The 21,059-nt window shown below is 34.7% G+C and overlaps 1 protein-coding gene across 5 annotated transcripts in view; it reads left to right on the top strand.

Annotated features, from left to right (window-relative positions):
- Window positions 1-21,059, top strand: part of Tbc1d5 (TBC1 domain family member 5) — a 501,737-nt gene that overhangs the window by 373,087 nt on the left and 107,591 nt on the right. For all 5 annotated transcript variants that reach the window (XM_077796237.1, XM_077796238.1, XM_077796235.1 and 2 more), the window contains one exon: window positions 9,891-9,997. In XM_077796237.1, coding sequence (XP_077652363.1) covers window positions 9,891-9,997 — 107 coding nt within the window. The remainder of the gene's footprint in view (window positions 1-9,890; window positions 9,998-21,059) is intronic.

Below are 21,059 nucleotides of genomic sequence, written 5' to 3'. Positions count from 1 at the left end.
CAGAACCACTTGTTGTCATTCTTCCATGTCCCTCAGAGCATCTGAAGCTCTTTATCTGCCCAGATAATCTTGAAGTAGCATCAGGTCAAAAGTACTGTGGAGACTGGGGAGTGGATTTGTGAGAAGACAGGTGCCCATTCTAATTTATGGAATAACAACTCAAATAAATAATGATTTTTTTAAATGTTCTTTTGACATGACTTTTTGAAAACAATTGTTTACCTTTTAAATTAACTACCAACAATTTTTTATTTCAGTTGAAATCATTTTTTAAAATATTTTTTAGTTGTTGATAGACCTTTATTTTATTTATTCATATGCTGTGCTGAGAATCAAATCCAGTACCTCATACATGCTAGGCAAGCACACTTCCGATGAGCTACAACTCCAGCCCAATTTAAATTTTTAATTGATGTTTGACTAGTATCAAAATAAAACATTTTCTAATTTGTAATATAATACACCTTTGTCTTATAAACTGTATTAATAGCTAAAATGCTATAATCCATTTAACTGTCAATTTTCTTAATCACAAAGCACCTCTCAAATGTTTATTGTCTTTTTAAATTTTCTCTCTAAACATTTTGTGGCTGGAAAAGTTTCCTTCTTGGCATTTCTATCCACTTCTTACTTTGTTTCACTTTGTCAATTAAATTTTATTTTTTTATTTAATTAGTACATAATAATTGTACATATCTACAGGATACAATGTGATTTCATATCAAGTACTTGTGTTTCCCCTTCCTTTTCATGTCTTTGTGTTGGATGCCTTCAGGCTCCTCTCCCTGTCCTGATTTTTCAGCCAGCATAAACATGTTACTACATGTTACTGTGCTGTAGCTCCCTCTGTTTCTCTGTTTTCTGTAGGGGTCTTTAGTTGTTTCCTGCCCTGGCATGTTGTGGCACTTGTGTCCTCTTCCTGATTTATGTGTTGTTCCTTTTGATTTCATTTTGGATCTCTGCAACCTCTTCAGCCACTAGCTATCTGTAGGCCAGTGTTTCTGTCTGCCCTATCCCAGAATTTCTATTATCTATTTTATAATTAAGAGCATGTTTGACATTATACTGATGTCAGAATATAGTTTATTTAAACTGCAAGTTGAATTTCTCATTTCTAGAAAAGCCAGCCTCAGTAACTAAAAATAAAGACTCTCTTAAACCACATGGTAATGTGTCACCAAGTTTTACCAAAGCCCAAATTGGTGGTTTTATTTTTAAAGGAGGGTTTAAGCACTTACTGACTGCCAACTCTCTTTTCTCTAATGTAAAATATTGCCTGTTGGTTTTATGACCACATCAGATAAGGATATTAATATACCCTTTAAGTTACAAATGCCATTTACATTACTTTGTATTTTAGTTTAATAATCTTTTAAAATTTCCTTTACAAAGGCTGGTACTCCACTACTAGTTCATTGTCTTGGTTTTCTGTTTCTGTTTTTTTTTTTTTTAATAGCTTTTATGTTGAAAGAGAAGTTTTAGGTTCATGGCAAAATGGAGCAGAAAGTATAGCTCCCATATATTCTCTCCCATCACATACCACAGCCTCTTCCACTGTAAACATCCTATACCAGAATGACACATTTGTTAAAGTCCTTGAACCTGCATATCATTATCATCATTATCATTATCATCCCGGAACCTGCAAGTCTATAGTTTGCATTAGCATTCACTCTTGTGTTTGTGTCAATCATTGATGTAACAAAATACCACACACTACTTGTGAAATAAATTGTAGTTTATTTTGGCACATAGTCCTGGAGGTTCAAGTGGAAGATCAGGCAGCCCCATGGGTTTAGTCCTATAGTGATGTCAGCCCAATATGACTGGACATCATGGCAGGAGCACATAAGAGCAAATATCACATCATGAGCCAGGAATAAAAAAAAAGATGGGCTAGGTCCCATAAGCCTTTTTGAGAACACACACTCCAACACACACAAACTGACCTAAAGATCTGCCACCAAGACCCTACCTCCTCAAGGTCAACAGTTCCTCTACTGCCTTCATACCAGGTACCAAGCCTTTATATATGGAACTTTGGGTGACACTCAAATTACATTGAGAACATAGCAGTATTATATCTCTGTGGATCTGGACAAATGTCTAATGAAATGCATTTACCATTATAGTACGCAGAATAATTTCACTGCCCTAAAATTTCTGTGTGTGCTACGGATTAGTAAAAAGGAGAGAGAGAGAGAGACTAATCGGTAGCACATTAGTCTTTTCCAGAATGTCATATAGTTAAGATAATAGTGTATATCCTTTTCAGAATGCCTTTTTCATTTAGTAATGTGCATTTAAGTTTCCTTCATGTCTTCTTCTCATGGCTTGATAGCTTATTTATTTTTAGTGTTGAATAATACTCTGTTTGGATATACCACAGTGTCTTTATTCATTATCTACTACAGGACGTCTTGGAGTTCCCTACATAGAAGTAAGATCTTCACATCCCTGTTTGTCCTCACCACCCCTGCTATTGCAACCACTCAGTATCTTGCCTCCATTTGCTTCCCCATGTTGTTGGCTGACACTCCCACCAACCTCAGAGTCTTCCATTTTAGGAGCATAGCTTGAGGATGTGCCACTATTATCAGCCTAGTATTCTGTTGTAGTTAGTGCTGTGCTTCTCTTCTGCTGGAATATGAAAAAAAGAAAAGCGGAAACTGTGTCTTAATTCTTTTCATGTCATTAGAACTCAGTATTTGGAACAAAACAGGTGATCAGTGCATATTTGTTGAATGAGTGAGTACACAAATCTAACAATAGGAGGATATTGTCAATAATTTTTAAATTCCTTCAGAACTTGAACCATTTCTATTGACAATTGAAATTCCTAAGTAAGGCATTAGAACCCAGTGGGCACAATGACATAAAATATAACCATTTATGTCTGTATTCAGATTTAACTAATACCTGAGATGTGGTTTTCTTTTCTTGGATGAATAATTAAGAAAGGCAAATCTATGAATCAGGTTTACTATCCCTTTTCTAAATCTTAAAAGTCACCAAAGTTTTTCAGGTTTCATTTCCATGACATTTTACAAATATGGAAATAATAGAACTTGGGGCTTTGATTCTGACTATATCCCTATAATTATTACCTTAGTGTTAATAATTTGTGTTTAAAGATTTTGCTTTTACACTATATCATCTCATTTTATTTTCTCAATGGGTAAGGAGATAGAGAAGATAGAGAAAACTGAAGCTTGTTCATAACTGCTCCCAGTGGCACTCTTGGAGCTACATGCAGTCATTCTGATTTTCCTAGTACAGTGTTTATTATGGTTTAGATATTAGATGTCCCCCAAAAGCTTATGTGTAAGACAATGCAAGAATTTTCAGAGGTAAAATGATTAGGTTATAAGAGATTTAATCTAATCTGTGGATTGATCCACTGACATGGATTAAATGGTTGGTAACTATAGGTAGATAGGGTATGGCTGGAGGAGGTAGGGCACTGGAGGTGTGCCTTAGAGGTATATATATTTTCCCTGGTGAGCGTAGTGTATGCACACAAGCTCTCTACAAGCTGTCTCCCTCCCTCTAGGCCCACCCTCTGCTTCATTGTTGTTGTGTCCTAACTGCTTTCCTCTACAATGCCTCTCTTCCTTTGTGTAATGTCTCACCTTAGGTCTAGAGCCAGAGAGTCAGCTGACCATGAATTGAACCTCTGAAACCTTGCACCAAATTAACTTTTTCTTCTACTATGCTCTTTCCAGGTCATTTGGTCACAGTGACCAAAAAAAAAAAAACCTAACTAATACAGCATTCATTTTCCTGTGCTCAGTTCCTAGTCATTGGAAATTCTGCACTTGATCCTTCTTTGCTTCAGCCTTAAGTATAATATACAGCATCAGCAACACTGTACATTTAAAGATGTAATTTCTTGAGTAGTTTTCTTATTGTTTGATCTCTGATTAAACTATATTTCTGTATAAAGTGTATTAAGCTTGAGCAGTAAAAATAAAAAAATTTTAAAGTCTTTTTTGAACCAGGAGAATGTGCCACTCTGAATATGAATTGTCCTCTTTCCTGAAAATGAATTTTGAAATCCCATATTATTATATACTAAATCTACCAGAAAAATAAGGAATTACCCAATACTTATCCAAGCGTTTACTATGGGTGGGTCTTGGGTTTCAGTGTTTTAATGATTGGTGATGCTACAAGAGGCAAGTGTCACAAAGGCACAAAAGAGAGAAAACCCAGAAGGATAAAAATCCTACAAGGGTCTTAAATGCTAGAATAAAATCAGTTTTTGTGGAAGAAAAGACTGTTTCATACTTGGCACTAAGACTGAGCTGAATCGAAAGTTTTTGCTTTTAATAATGATTTATTTTCGGTTTTCCTCCACCTTGTTTTCTAGTCCATTTGAAATCCCATTTTTTATATTGTCATTTTATACTAGGAAAGTCAAAATAGTAAAGATCTTTAAATGGTTGAAGACATTTCTGGTGTTAATTCTGGTGCTTATTATTTTTTCCTGTGTGTAATAGCTCTCAAACTTTTTTTTTTTTAAATAAACAGAATTGAACTCAGAGGTGCTTTACCACTAAACTATGTTCTCAGTTCTTTTTATTTTGAAACAGGGTTTCATTGCTGAGGCTGACCTCAAATTTGTGATTCTTGTACCTCAGCCTCCCACTGGGATTACAGGCTTGCGCCACCATGCCCAGCTTCACAAATATCTTTTCAGATCCTGCAATAGTCTTTAAATGTGTTTGCATGCCAGATACCTTACAAAGTACTTACACATTGGCACTATTTTCAGTGAAGTATGATGAATTATGAGAAAGCCTAAAGGTTTCTTTTTTCATGAGCTAATTATTTTTAATCTGATTATCCTGTATGACGATTTATACCTAAATGTAAGAATCTATGCTTATTTCTAAATATTGGTTACATCTGAGGACCTCTTCTGTTTATTTGAACTTCTCTGTGGCTCAGAACATAGTTGGTGTTTAGAAGCCATCTGCATTGTGTGTGTCTTCACTTATGTGTGCAGATCATCTTCTTGTGACTCTTCTAGGAATGCAGCAAAGTATAAGATAGAGCAATGAAGGGCAAAGCTTTCAGTTACACAGACTTATGTTAATTCCTGTTCCTACCCCTTCAGAGCTCTATGGCCTTGGCCATGTTGTTTATCCACTCTGTACTCCCATGTCCTCATGTGTTATAGAGGGTTGATGATAATGGTTTTCCTCGAGGAGGTTGGTAGGACTTGTGAGATGTTTGTTACATAAATGGCAAGTCACCAGACATACTATATAGTTGCTTAGTAAGTGATAGCTAAATTAAAAGAAGTATGTATTTAGTGTCATGGTTTGTAGTAGTTGTTCTCAGTTTGTTTTGTTACTTTGAGAAAATATATCTCCATATAAAATTAAATAATTTGGAAAAATGTATTTGTAAATGTTATAAGTATAGTTAGCTGTGAGTTATAGATAAGTTATGGATTCATGTTGCTTTAAACTTTCTCAAAACAATCACATTCCCTATTTAGTTTTACTGATTGCACTATTTTTTCTGTTTTCACTGGGGAAAACTATATAAACCAACTCTCTCCAACTACATCACAGTAGTTGTGGGGCATTTAAAGTGGAGAAAGAGAAGTCAGCTCTGCTTCCATGTGGAGTAGCACTATTCATCAAATAAAAATTCGGTGAGTATGGAAATCTCGGTGTGGCATCTTGGTCACCCTTAGAGAAACCCTGCAGATAGAGAAAGCATTTCTGTCTTGTTGACCAAAAATGAATGGCAGAGATACAGACTTTCAGTAAACAAAGCGTTTATTCAGGAATAGCAAGGGATTGCAATTTGGCATATGCCTGGTATGGTAGACTGAAAGTACAGACAAGGGGGTAGGACAAAGGGAAGCTTTTAAAGGCAAAAGGAGAAGTCCATATAAGCCATTTTGAAATGAGGCTCATTGGTTATAAGGGACTTGTCCCAGGTAGTGACACTTGTTCTTTGGTGGTATTGACTGTTGCTTGAAGAGAGTCTTAATAGAAGTGACTTAACTGGAAAGTTCTGGTTAGGAAAGTCCTTTATGGCATTCCTGTTGCAGCATGCCCTCAAGAAGGCCCTTCTTTAATGGTCTCCCAGCTTCATTATTAGTTTGACAAGAGTGATTCCATGTTAGTACTGACAGCTTTCATAGTCCCTGTTTGATAAATGGGGGAAAATAAAGTTTGAGTGAAGATGAGCAGCTTGCCTAACACATTTAATAAGTAACTGGGGCCAACATTCTAATAGATCTTCTGATTCCAAATACAGTATATTTTCCCAGGTGCCTTCACCTTTGTTTTACCTTCCCTGCATCAACTCTTCAGAGTATGCTTCAGTACTTTGGTTTTAAAACATAAACTTCTCATTTCAAATGTAGGAAGACATTAAAACTCAGGATTTTTTAAACTTTTCACTTTTTTCCCCCTGCCGTATAACTACCCTTCTCTGATAGAATAAACATTGAATAAGGAATATTATTACAGACCAGTTTTTCATGTTCAACAAAAATGTACTATGAAGAAAAAAACTGAATTTTTATTCTGTCAGATCTGTGCTTTTTTATTTGTAAACCAACATATAATCCTTTTACCTACTCTAAATTGGGCTTAGTTATTCAAAAAAGGATTTGATAGTTAGCATATGTAATTGCAAGTTAGAGATGTTCTTTGTTATTCAACTTTTTGTTGCTGTGATGCAAATACCATAAACAACTTAATGGATGAAAAGTTTATTTTGGTTCATAGTTTTAGAGGTTTCAATCCAGGGTCAGTCAGCTCTGGCCTGAGGTGAAATAGAATATGAAGACAGAAGGATGCAGCAGGAGAAAGCTGTTCAGCCTCTGGAAGCTGGGAAGCAGAGAGAGGACAGGAAGTGGCCTGGAACATGATCAGCCTTTCTAGGTCACACCCTTCAGTGTCCAACATTCTCTAAATAATACCACCTCCCAGTAGTACATGCAGCCATCCATGGATGAATCCACTGAGAGGTCAGAGTCCTCATGATCCACCTACTTCCCCAAATCCCTACCTCTGTACATTGCTGTTTTGGCACCAAGCCATCAAGTACATGAGCCTTTGGGAAACATCCCAGATCCAAACCATAATACTATTACTGTTAAAATACAGATTTTCAGTAGTAAATTGAAGATAGTATTAATCTGAAGGCAGCGGACTCACTATTTGCTGTTATTCCTTAGTGCCAATGCCTAACGTAGTCTTTGAATATCTAGCATTTAATTGATGTTTTGAAAGTGTCCATTGCATGCAGTTATTGGATGGATGGAAAGATGGAATGAAGGGAGGGAGAGAAGGAGGACAAATATTAGTTCCTTCATTTGTTCTGCCAATAAAATATTAACACATTATTTTGCTTCCCTTATGTACTTTTTTTTTAAAGAGAGAGTGAGAGAGGAGAGAGAGAGAGAGAGAGAGAGAATTTTTTTTTAATATTTATTTTTTAGTTCTCGGCGAACACAACATCTTTGTTGGTATGTGGTGCTGAGGATCGAACCCGGGCCTCACGCATGCCAGGCAAGCGTGCTACCGCTTGAGCCACATCCCCAGCCCCCCTTATGTACTTTGAAACCTCTAATAACTTCAAAAGTTCTTAAACTTGCAATGAAATAGGATCATTATTCTGGTCCCTCCCAATTAAATGTTGTCTATATCAGGCTATTCTCGACATTGGTTTATATTGACGTTCTAGGTTATTTAAAACTACTACAAAAGAGTAATAATATAGACTTCACTGTTTACATTTGCATCTGTTTTGACATGATTTTCAAAGCAATGTCCTTTCAAAACAGAGTTTTGTATTATATAGAGTATAAACCCTGAAGTTAGACCTCTGTATTTTAGATCCTTCTCCAACAAGGAATCACTGTGTCCTTTAAGTGATTTAACCTTTACAAGTATCAGTTTTTTCATATGTCAAACATGGATTAATAACTGTACCTTTATATAAAGTTGTCATCACAATTAAATGCAAAGGAGTAAAGTTCTTAGTTTGGGTCCTGTTTGCAGAAGCCTTGAGTGATTCATTGTCATCTTAATAGTAAGTATTAGTAACAGCTGCTAATATTATACTTCTCCCCTTCTGTAATTTTGAGAGCAAAGACTTCTTTTTGTTTATTTCCACATCCTGTCTTAGCATAGGGCTTGTCATGAAGTTGGTACTCAACAAATAATTATTGAATTGCATGAAGTAGATAATTTTTAAAAATCAGGAGGTTGTTTTCCAGAATACTAAATTTAAGCTCACAGAAGGTAGCCAAACAGATTTTGAACAGGGTGCTTTAAGTCAGTCCCATTACTTATACCATTTTAGGCAACTTAATGAAAAATTCCAATGGGGCCCTAGGATTCAGACCCACATCTTTTGAGCACTGAGCTTTTAAAACCCTTTTTACAGAATTCTCTCTTCTCTCATGCAAAATAATTAGAATTCTTTGTTGGCCAGCTACTAATATATATTATCATTTTAGCATTTGAGAAAATAACTTATTGAGTTGTAAGATGTGTTGGTTTATCTAGGTTTATTTACTTATTAGTTCTCAAAGAGAACTGTACAAGAAAACATACTATTCTGCCCTCATTCTGTCTTTATTTAATTTTTGAGAAAAAAAGGACAAGTAACTGTAAATATGGAAAAGTGAACAAAAGAGTCTGAACAGATATAGATAGGGTAGATAAGTGAGTGCTATTCAAATGAAAACAGATGTATGAAATTATAAGCTGTCAGATCAGCGACAGAAATGAAGATGATAAAGTGGTTCCTTACATAGGTTCTAATTATTCATTTTGCCCAGTTCTGTCTCTTCTCCCCATAGCACTCATGGGACAGGAGAGGAAGAGGAAGCTATAGCAAGAAGTGGCTTTTCCAACAGCAGCAGAAAAAAGGAAACTAAGAATCAAGTATATTTCTGATTAGAAATAATTATTTTTTATTTGCATTTTTTTCTGTTGAATCAGTTATTTCCCTATGGAATATTTTTCAAGTGACAAGTTCATGAAAAAGATTCAGATACAACTACAGGAAGTAATTGTAAAGTTGTTCACAGTCAATGCTATATGGTGGCAGTCGATATGCCTCACAAACAAGTATAGCTAACGGGCCCAACTATGACAGCAGTGGCAGATAGATTACAAAGAAGCAAAGTAGTTTACATAGACCTGCCTGAAAAGATGTGTTTAATAATTGCACCTATAATTAGGTTGATTTGAAAAAAAATTAAATGACAGTCTGCAGAACACAATTAGACTCATCTATGAAGATTTTGTCACTTTTTTCTCCAATGAAATGCTCATAGATATTCTCTATAAATTTCATTTTACCTTCAGAAAAACAAAGAATTGGGAGATTACTTTTTTAATTTTAAATTTTATAATATTTACATAAGAGAGTAACTATAACTTATAAATTATCAAACATAATTATCAAGGCAAATATTGTTTTATGAGAATTTTTAACTGGTTCTTCCCCATTCATATGGTTCTTGTTACTAATTTCTAAGCAGAAAAGCAAAATTCATTCAAGCACAGTCCTATAAATGGTAGTAAGTATGCATGTTTCTAAGAATTTATATTGCAAACATACACACATAACTGTATCTAAAGCTTTTTTCTCCCAGCACCCCCTGAGGGTAAGCACTAGTGTATTAGATTGCTGCTAACAATGCAGTGTGTTGCTTCAAAGGCCATTTGATAAGGATATCTTCTCCTTACTTTTATCAAATCAGTTGAATTATTGGTTGGTTTTCTTGGCTCTAAGTTGTTATGTTTTATATTTTCAGTAATATAATATAAAATATCTCAATCAATATTGTATTTGAATTCTTCTTTTTCTTTTCTTTTTTTTTTCTTTTTTTTTTTTTTTAGTGATCTCTAGTAACTACCAGACCTGTCTTGGCCTTCTGATGCATTATCCACTCATCGGGGATGTGCACTCACTGATTCTTAAAGCTCTGTTTCTTAGAGACCCAAAGGTAAGTTTTCACAGTAGGATATGCACAATTTTAAGTTGGGTGAAAAATAGGCTTCTCTGAATATGTTTGATCAAAAATTTCCCATAACAGATGGTTTGCCTAGCAATCGAATTTGTCAAACAGTCATAGGCCAAAACTCACATACCTCAATAGCCAGTAATTCAGTGACAATGCAATTTAGAATCAGAGCACACATCTCTTGTATCTCCTAAAATTGTTTGGTCCTCCTGCCTTCCTCATCACTCAAGGAAGTAGTTGAGCAACTACCTCTCCTTGCAGCCACACTTCATTATCCTTGGTGCCCCTCATAGGGGATGACTTTTATTCAAATAGTACCTCTGGGGCCATATAAAAGTCGGAGAAGTAGATCTGTTAAAAGGACAAGGTCTGTAAGAATTAATGATATAATGAATCACTGAATTATTTCATGTTGTGAGTATGTATTTTTTACTCTGTGGACTAAGAGTAATCTAATAAAGATTTAAATAGACTTTAACACTGATTTCTCCATTTGAGCTTAAAGCAGTTCATCAAAATTTTCTTTACACTGCAGAGAAAATGTGTGCTCTTTTACAACTAATGTTATATTTCTTGAAAATAAGAACATTAAATGATCTAAAAAAATCTGTGAATCCTTACTACTTTGGAGCCAAACAAAAATATTGGATGCAGTATAAGAGAGAAAGCTTCAAATCCGAGTCTGAGAATGCCAGGTGCTGGATGGTAGTCCCAGCCTTTGGCTTTTTGGCAGCCCTCCCACCACTCATGTTGGCAATTGTCGAACTGTCTGTGAGTCAGTCAGTCTGTCTGTGCATTCCACTGCCAAAGCTCTGTCTGGTCCTTCAAATTTAATATAAATTTTGATTCTAAAGGATTTCTGCCCTTTCCTTGGTTGCTGACTTCAACCTGTGTATATTTCCCCAGTGTATTCTTTGACAGACAATTTTTTTTTCTTTATGCTAGTACGTTTTCTTTAGAAATATGAATTTTTTATATCATTTCTATTTCACCAAGAATTTCACTAAGCATCAGAAATCTATCATTTCTCTGAAACATAAGGAAGCATATTTTTTTCTGGTAAAACTTAAGAGTATGACTATGAAAATATAAAGTTCTTTGCTTATGTTTTTATGTACATATGTATATGTAAGTTGTGAGAGTATGTACTTTTTGTTTACAAAAAAAAACAAGATAATGAAATAGCTTTAAAAAAGAGGTTGCTGGTCAGTTCAGTATGAATTTTGATCTACAAACTTAAGTCCAATGCTTTTCCGTTCAGAATTAGAAATTCTTAGAGTGGAAGGAAAAAAAAAAGCTAAAAGCAGTTTTAATTCCCTACTTAACGAGATTTATTTGATTTAACTAAAGGAAGAAATGAATATGTTGTCAAAAATCTATAGGTCTTGGCAATTTTTTTCCTAGCTAAATATGATTGATCTTCTTAGGAATCTCTCATATAATTTCAGAATCTTTATGCCCAGTCCATCACTGTTGACTAATAGAATCTAAGTGCCCTTTCATATTAGTGTGATTTTTATGGAGTAATTTTATCTCAATAAATAGTGCCCAAATTATAATAGTTTAATGAATAAAATTCTACAGACATTAAAACTATAGGTTCGTTAGAGTTTGAGAGAAAAAATAATAGCATTATTATCTTAAAAAAAGGAATTTCCCACCAAGTAAAAACGTAGTCGAAATATTGGTGCAAAATATGAAGCCCTAAACTGATATTTCTGAGACATAAGAAATTGGACAGGGTGAGGGAGTCATAATAACAAGACTCATGAGAAGACAAGTTCATGGAATGATGATATCTACAGGAAAAGTAAAAAAGTTGTATATCTTCAAAGGATTTCTAGCCCATCAAAGTGGTAGTTATAGTCAAATGGTAGTGTAGTGTGAGTATAGACTCTTTGAAATGAGGAAATTTCAAATGAGAACTCCTGTCCTTGACACAGGTGTTAATGTAAGTCTGTAGCACTGTAGTGTTCTGCAAGGAACCTGAGTTAGGAATTGGGGATCTAGGTCAAGCCTTGGCTCAGCTTTTGACCATTCTCATTATTTTGGAAAACTCATGCTTGCTGAGCCATTATCTTTTTTGTAATATTTGGAGGTTGAGTGAAGTTGTCTACGATAACCCACTCTTCCAGAGCTTCTTTCTCTATAAAGAACTGACTTCAAATGAGCTAATACAATCCAATCCAGTGCTACAAAAGTGCAAGTGAAAAAAAAAGAAAAAGTTTGCCTATACTATAGAAATCTATAAGTACAATTTTCATTGTAATTGTTGTTAATGATAGTCATAAAAGAGGCCATTTATGCTAAGGAGAATAAAAGAGAGAGAAAGTTAATACTAAGACCCCTACCCATATCTTATAAAAAATCCTGATCCTGTTCCTACTCTTTGCCTCCTTAGGTTTCTATCATCCATCTTATCTTTTCCAAAAAATCATTTCCAGGTTCCTTTAGGATATTTCCTTCCCTTCAAGTTTGCACAGCACCTGTGTTTTATCTTTGTTCATATTTGTTCTACCAATCATTTCTCCTTAAGACACCTGCTCGGTTTTTAGCACTTAGCTTTGCATATCCTACATGTGCTGGGTATTAAGAAAATAACAATAGAATTGATTTCTGCTTCAGATACTGTGCTTCTTTCTAGTATACCACACTGACTTGAATCTAGGTAAACTTCACTCACCCCTGGCATATTTCTGGAACCCACATCCATAGTCCACAAAAGCCATAGCTTCCATATTTATCAAGATGGTGAATTAGCCCTACAATTTTAACTTAAAAGAGTATCAATAGTTTCTTAATTTCCTTTGTGTTAGAATTATCTGGAAATCTGTTATCACCTTCAGATATTGTGGGACAAGGAAGATATAGCAATGATATACCTCACTTAATTAATATACCTCACTTGGGTTATCACAATTTCAGAAGTATAAAGAGCCTAGACAGTCTAATGTTGTCTTCTCCTTTCATAGTTAAATAAGATAATCAGAGTGAAGCTCAGGAGAGTTATTAGGTCACAGAGTCAGCAATTGAACTCAGATCTTAGGCCATTTTTCTACACAAGAACTATAGTAGCTTTGTTGTGTTACAACTAGTGGTATCTTGCTTATCTATTTCTCATATAAAGTATTTGTGATAAACATTTATTTGTAGCTATAGTAAGTGAAACTTTTTGTATATAAAGTGGTCCAAGAACTATTTGAAATATGTACTTTATGACAACACTGGATGTCAAATGTCTATTTGTACCATTCTCTACCCTGCACGACATAAATACAGATTCTATACTTAGTTCTTCAGGCCACAATTCTAATTTTCACTTTCTTTTCTTTATCATATTAGAACTACTGAGCAGATTTCCAGAAACAATCAACTAAATGAAGTTAGAGGGATAGAAGGAGGACAGTCTGAAAAAATATGAAGTGATTAAAAAACATTGTTCTAGCTAGTTGTTCAAATTCAAAAAAAAAATTCTAAAGCCCAATTAGAAACAAAAGTCATAGAAAATGTGAACATATTGTGTTCCTTAAATAACCAGATGTTCTCTCCTTCCTGAAGGCAGTAAGGACTAGGAATAAAGGTTTAAAACTATTGTTTTAAGTTAACTGTGAATTTTGCAAATCTGTTTTTACCCTTTAGCAAATAAAATTCTAATACAGAAACAGAAGCAAAGTAATTTTCATTTTTTGGAGCTCTCTTTATTTGTATTGTGTGTTGAAGTGTTAACCTTACTACAAAGACTTATTACAAGTGAAATACAGTACTTGGATTACCATTCTAGATTATGCAGTAAGAATTTGACAACCAACATTTGTTTTGAAGATTAGAATATTTAGAAAAAAATATTTCTGCTAAGTTTTCAAGCATCCATTCTAGCAGTGACTGTTGCTGTTTATAGAAGAAAATTACTAGAAATGACAATTTCATAGTCATTCCTATACATAGAAACACATTATAGAAACATAATGTGCAATGTTCCTATACTTGACCAGTTTCTAATCTTGCTTGTGTTTGGAGTTGTATTAAATTTTTCTTTTTTAAGCTATAAAATGTCTGAAGTTTTTCAGATTTTATACGTTTTTACTCGTTTCATCCCCCAAATAACCCTGCTAATACATGCAACATTTTTGTCATTGTCTAATAACTTTGGTAAAATATCATATCAGAATTGAAAAGTAGCAAGTATTCAAACCTACTACCAGTGAGGTGACATTGTTAAGAGAATGTTTCTTTCTAGCTATTTTGTATAATCTTTTCTGATCTGAGCAATAAAGGACAAACTATCAAGACTGACTCTTTGAGGAGAATACACTGAATTCACTTACTTACTTTCCCTAACATTTCTATTTCTAGTATTTTTCCAATCAACTTTTCATCATGATTTCAGGTTATAGATAGATTGCTTTATTATTCCTGTTTATTCATCTTTCTTTTCTCCCAGAATGGAGTATATTTTTTTAAATGACATTCTTGGAGAATCATTTATTTTCATGTTTGTTATTGACATGAAGAAAGCTGATTTTTCTTTGTTTTTGAGCTGTATGGATGTCATTCTTTTGTGTCATAGAAAATCACAAAGTGATTGTTTATTATTTTTGATATTAGTTATTAGTGACTAAACAGGTATGTTTCCACATCCAACCAGAAATAGTCTTATTGACAATAGATTAGCACTTTTTAAAAATCTTAAATTTTATTTCTTAAAAAAATGGTGGCTATATAATAATGATCTTCAAGGAGTAATATAACAGTATTTATTAAGACAGTATTTGAGGTTTATTTATTGTCTTCAAACATTTTTTAATCTAGAATCATGTGTTTCTTAAAACATACTTACAGTTTCTTAGGGTCATTCAACAATTTTAAATTAGTTTTATGGCATTTAGAATTCATTAATTTATTTAACCAGTTCTTACTGTGTGTCTTCTGTGTACCAGGTACTGTTTAGATGGTGTTGATATACAGGTGAACGAAAAAAAGAGATATGGTCTTTATTATAATAAACAAATTAAAAAAATGATTTGACATGTTATATAGAATGCTAATAAAGTATCATTTTGGAAATAGCAAGTGGGGTTTGAATTTGGACTCCATGAAGACTTGATTTGTGTAGTTGGTTCAAAGTTTCTCTCTGAGGAGAAGGCATTTCCGGTGGAAACTAATGGAGGAAAAGGAACCAGCCAAGCAAAGGATAGAGGGGAACAATGAAGCAAAGTTTCCAAAGTTGAAATGAACTTGGGCTATTGGTGGAACTGAAAGAAGACCAGTACAATTGGAGTCATGAACCTGTCTGAGATAGGTTGGTGAGCCAGGAAAGGCAGATTATTACTTTGCATCATTACATGGTGATACAGAGTTAAACTCATTCTTAATAACCCATTCAGAAACTCTGAAAATTTTGCTGAATTCGTGTTTATTCCTGATGGTTAAAACATTCTCTTTTAAAGTACTCTTTCCCTCAGAGTTCTCAGAGGTCATCTTAAATAAGTTCTTCACTTGGCAAGCACACTCACTGATTCAGACCTCTATTAGCTATCACACAGGTTCCTTCAGTAACCTTATTTTTGACTTTAGGAGACCGTGGCCAGGAATCTGAACTCTCATTTTACTTTACTGAACATAGTTTACTTTATCTATTAAGAGACAATCTTGACTGTCTCTTATGAACATCAGTCTCAGACTCTTTTGCTTCCATTTTTGTCAACATCATGCTGTACTGTGTAATGACAAAAGAACCGATCAGGAGTCTTTCTCAACTACAGAAAGGAGAGCTCTCCTTGACCAAGGACTAGATCTCCAGCAGCTCTAGCTTAGTGTCTGCCACTTGAGGAAGCCTTAACTTCTGTGTTGATTGGGCAAGCCACTTTTCTTGAACTGTAGAATAAGGAAGCTGGACCAAATAAGTTCAGGATCCTCCTAGTTATATTTTAGCAAGATTTAGTTTAATTCAAAAGGTATCTTTTTCTAGTACTTTCTATAAGCAAATTCATGTGATGAGGACACTGTATCCTACCTATAAAAGTAAATAACAAGTTGTTATGAAAAAAGGAGTAAGAATATTTCAGGAAGAAGAGCTAATTCAGACTTAGAGAGCTTCCTAAGGGAAGAGAGATTCCTACAAGGCTTTGAAGAATTTTCTTTGGCCTTGTTACTCCAGCTTGAGAAAATAGGAAGCAGAGCTCTTGGGGATTGCTGAAGGACACAGCTAGGCAGGGCCTGGCAGTACCCTATCCAGATTCATTCAGTAACCCCCTCAGGGATTTAAAGAATTATTCTATCTCCCCTCAGTATCTCAAGTGTTTGCAAAAATTAATTATTGAAAGTTCATGAAATATGCAGGAAGTTTTACTAATATTTTACTTGGCATTATTTGTATAATGTTCCAATTTGTGTGTTATTATTCAACATCAATAAATGTTTCCTGTAGCAGTGAAAACTCAATGTTTAGAAAGTCAGTATAACAAAAAGGGTCTCATTTTAATGGTTGGTGTTTTGTTTTGTTTTTTAGATTTAGTGGCTATAAGTAGTTGCTCACAGTAACAATATTTGCTGGAAATAAGCATGTCATTGTTTAGCTTTTTAGTCACTCTGGGAAAGTTTAGTGGGTTTTTTGTTTGTTTGCTTGTTTGTTTTTTAATTCTGAGCAACTAAAGAGAGCTATGAAACTTTGTGGAAATTGTTGTCTGTATGTTTAAAGGAACAGGTTCCCTTACTGATAAACAACTCATTACAGTGGTGGTTATTTTTCCTCAAATAATTTTAAAAGACTTTAAAATGCATGGATTAATTCTTTTCTGATTAACAGTAAGGAAACCAAAAGCTACAAATTCATCTCCTGTTTTGTTTTGCTTTGTGTCCTCCCACCCTCCAATATATTAGAAGTAAGGAAAAATCTAGATGTTTAGGGAGAAATGTTTATTATAAAGAAAGTACTAAAGCTTTTTTAGCTATCAATCTTATGGATATGTATTCAGAAAGTCAGTATAAGCCTCATGTGAAAGTATTAAAGGTATTATAGGGAAATGATCATGATGTGTCCCTGAGGTCAAGGAATGAAGTAGCCTTTCAAGTGTGAGTGTGGTGTTCATATGCTAATGATGAATTTTCCAAGTGTCTCAATAAGTGTCTTAATTGGAAGAATTCTTTATTTACTTAGTTGTTTTACCTGGTTTTGAAGAGGTGCTTTATACTTCATTTCTTCACATTATTTCTTTCTCCAAAATGCAATTTTAATTAATTTAGCTAATTTTTTAAAGAGAGAGAAAGAGAATTTTTTAATATTTATTTTTCAGTTTTCGGTGGACACACATCTTTATTTTCTTTTTATGTGGTACTGAGGATAGAACCCAGCGCCCAGCGCATGCCAGGCGAGCGTGTTACCACTTGAGCCACATCCTCAGCCCAGCTAAATTTTTTTTAAAACTCCTATATTGATAGCATGTAAAATCTCTCAGATGTCTTGATTAAAGCATGTAAAGAAAGATGAAAGAATTTGTAGCAAGGGAAAGGAACATGTTTTCTTTTTTAGTTTTCACTCAGATCTGGGATTTTCATAGGGTTTGAAGCAAATACTAACCCTACAGACCCCCATTGCATCTATCTCTATAGTAAAAACTCTCCAAGAACACCTAAAATTTATGAAAACAGAATTTAACTCTGTCATTAATCTTCCATATGAAAAGATAAAACAAGATTTGAATCCTTTTTTAAAATATACAAATGCAGCTTCTTTCAATTAGATTTTTAAGAAGAGCTGATTAACATTAAAGAAGCTAGAAATTTTATTAAACCTTGGCAGAATTAGTTTTGAAATGAATACCATACTTTAGCAAGGCCACTAACTGTCTCCTCCTTCCACTCAGTTGTATGTCTCTTTACATACATGTATGTCTCACATTCACAAAATATTTAATGAAGATTTCTAAACATGAGAGAAACATAGCCAACCACATTATTGTTGGTAAAAAAAAATGTTTTAGGAAGAACAAAAATGCCATTATAAGCATCAAATATATCTTATTTCATTTCTCATTTTAAAATTCTGTTGTTTAGCTGGGCACAATGGTGTATGCCTATAATCCCAGCAACTTGAAAGACAGAGGTAGGTGGATTGCAAGGTCAAGGCCAGACTCAGGAATTTAGGAAGACCCTGTCTCAAAATTCAAAGGGCTGGGGATGTAGCTCAGTGAAAAAATGACTCTGGGTTAATTCACAGTACCAAAAAAAAAAAAAAAAAGGTTGTGCATATGTTATTTGTATAAAATAGATTATTACAAGTGGTACAGACAGGTGATTTTTAAATAAATGAATATACATTTATATCAAAGATGCAAGCCCCCCAAATTTTTAGTAGCAAAAGAATAATCATAAAAAGTTGAGAGACCCTCTGCTCTGATCAGTGGCTCCTGAAACTGATCCAGGTGATGCTAATGCTTAGCTAGAATAAGAATCCTAAGACTGGCCCCCTAGTACACACACAGCTGTTCCTTGGTCACAGCCATTACCAAGGCTAGCTAGGAAAGACCCAGAACTTACCCTCTCGTGTGATAAGGGAATTCACCTGAATTCCTCAGATAAAACAGGTCTTTTATGCCCTGGGATCTTGAGTTTTACTGAGAAGTCTACCTATGCCACCCCAGTTTTTTAACAGTGTTTTTGTAACCTGGATCCATTACATACTTCTTGGTTTTCTGATGCTAAAAATAAATATTTTTAGAAATTTAAAGGTACTTTAAACATTCTGTTTTAGGAATATTGTATATATTTTTTTAATTTCTTTCAGGTTGGTTAAGACTCTAGAGATCATGTAATTATGCTTTATTTTCTCCTGAGGCCTGATGAGAGTGAGGTGAAAAATTCAAAGGCAGAGCCAAGACCCATCCCCCTGGCTCCTGCTCCCATCTGGAGCTAATTGTCTTCTTCCTTGGCCTCCTTCTGATTCCTAGTGTATGGTGTTCTGATTACTCCTACACTCACCACTTCCCCTAATCTCAAATGGCCACAGAGAGTTGGGTAAGCTCTTTGGTTTTATGCAGGGAACATAATACAGTACACTTCAACTTGATTGTCCTACAGCCGGTTGTTTACTTCTGCTTCTTATTTGCTCATGGTTGAAATACTGAATTTGAAAATTGGTATCTTATCACCATAACCACTTTGCCAAGTCTGGCCTTGAGGTTCCTGAGGAGGACCACTCAGTAAGATTGATGGGGAAAACATAATTTTTATTCTCTAATAAAATTGTTCTTCGAGTTTTTTCTTTAACTATGTGGCTACAGGTGGTTGCCACCCATGTGTGAGGCAAGAAGACAAAAGTAATAAAATAAAAAATGAGAGGAAACCAGTCAAGAGAGCCAATTCAGAGGTTAAGAGCAATAGTGCAAACTGAAAGGGAAGAGGGGAATAATATGGATATATGCAAATTAGGTAACCCAAAGGGGAAAAAGTCACCTTGGACAACTTTTCTTCCAGAAGTTAAAATGTGTGTGTTTATTACAATGATTGTTCTGTTTTCTTGTTTTGGTGGATTAGTGAAGTTGACCAAATGCTATAGCAAATGAAAATATTTGGTTCCCATGGCTTAATGCAGTGGATGTTTAGTTTTTACACAAGTGACAATTTGTAATTTGGGGTGAAAGTCTTAGAGTAACACAATATTTTAGGCTTCTTCCTGCTGTTAACTTCAACCTCAGCTTTACAGGTTGCTCTGTACATGGACATCCCCAACTGGATGAGAAACTAGCATGAAGGATCATGCACGGGAAGGTTTTATGGTCAGGCCTGCAGGTGTCACGCACCACTCTCATTCACATTCCATAGGTCAGAACTCAATCTTATGGCTACACCTACCCAAACAAGCCTTTCAAATTGTAGTTAACTATGTGTTCAGAAAGAAGAGGAAGCAGGTTTGGTGAGATCCAGTGGCTATCCTTAAAAATGGAAATGTTTTGTCCCTTGATTGTTGCTCATCAAGAGAGATTTGTCAAAGGGAAAAGCTAAAATCACAGAGAAAACTTGTGACCTCTAGCCTCATGATCTGAAAAATCTGATTTTGTCAGTACTCTCCAAAAACTAAGCCATCATGAAGAGACAGACCACAGAGTGAACTTATAAAGTCAGTCTATCTTTGTTAGTCTTCAGTGGTGAAACAGCCACAAGATTGACATTCTCATTTCTCTATGACCACCCCATTTACTTCCTGGTGGCAGACTGCTGTGGTCTGAATGTTCATGTCCCCTCAATTCATATATTGAAATTCCTAACCCATAATGGATTATATTAGGAAGTAGAGCTTTTGGAAGATGGTAGTTAAGATTCATGCACTCATAAAAAACACCCCAGACAAGTAGCTCACCTTTTCTACCATGTGAGCAGGTATAGCAAGAAGATACCAAATAGGAATCAACTGTCCAGTGTCTTAATCTTAGAATATCCAGCCTTCAGAATTGTGAGAAGCAAATTTCTACTGTTTATAAGCCACCCCATTTATAGTATTTTATTATAGCATTCCAAACACACTAAGACACAGACCTACATTGGAGGCCACATCATTATCAAATCATTTACAGTAAGGGAAAGAACCTTGATTCATCTGACCAGTATGTTTACTGATGTATGTGAAAAACTCAAATCAGAATCACACATCATCTTGGAAAACTTGGTATCAAGTGGATGCTGATAGGCAGGCACATTTAGTAAAAGCAGACTGAAACCTTTACATAACTGCTTCACATAAAGGTAGTATGGAAAAGTTCCATCTGTTAGCCACTGAATTAGGCTCTGTCCCAGTGACTCTACTCGTATGTCTTACTCTTTGACTCTGCTTTTCTCTGCTTCCTTGGCAACTTTCTTTTGATGGCTCTCTCCTTTCTTTAGATACATATTAAATATATGAGGGATGTAGTCAAGTCTTGCTAATCTGGAAACCACTTGGTTTCTTGAGGAAGGCTTTGTATTTCTCTAGTACTGTAATTAATTTCATAGTTTGATTGTCCCACAGTTCTGGGCACACTTCATATTTATCCCCAATCATTAATAAAATTGA

This window comes from Urocitellus parryii, chromosome 3, assembly GCF_045843805.1.
Source record: "Urocitellus parryii isolate mUroPar1 chromosome 3, mUroPar1.hap1, whole genome shotgun sequence".
Taxonomy (NCBI): Eukaryota; Metazoa; Chordata; class Mammalia; order Rodentia; family Sciuridae; genus Urocitellus; species Urocitellus parryii.
This window is presented reverse-complemented; position numbering and strand designations above follow the sequence as displayed.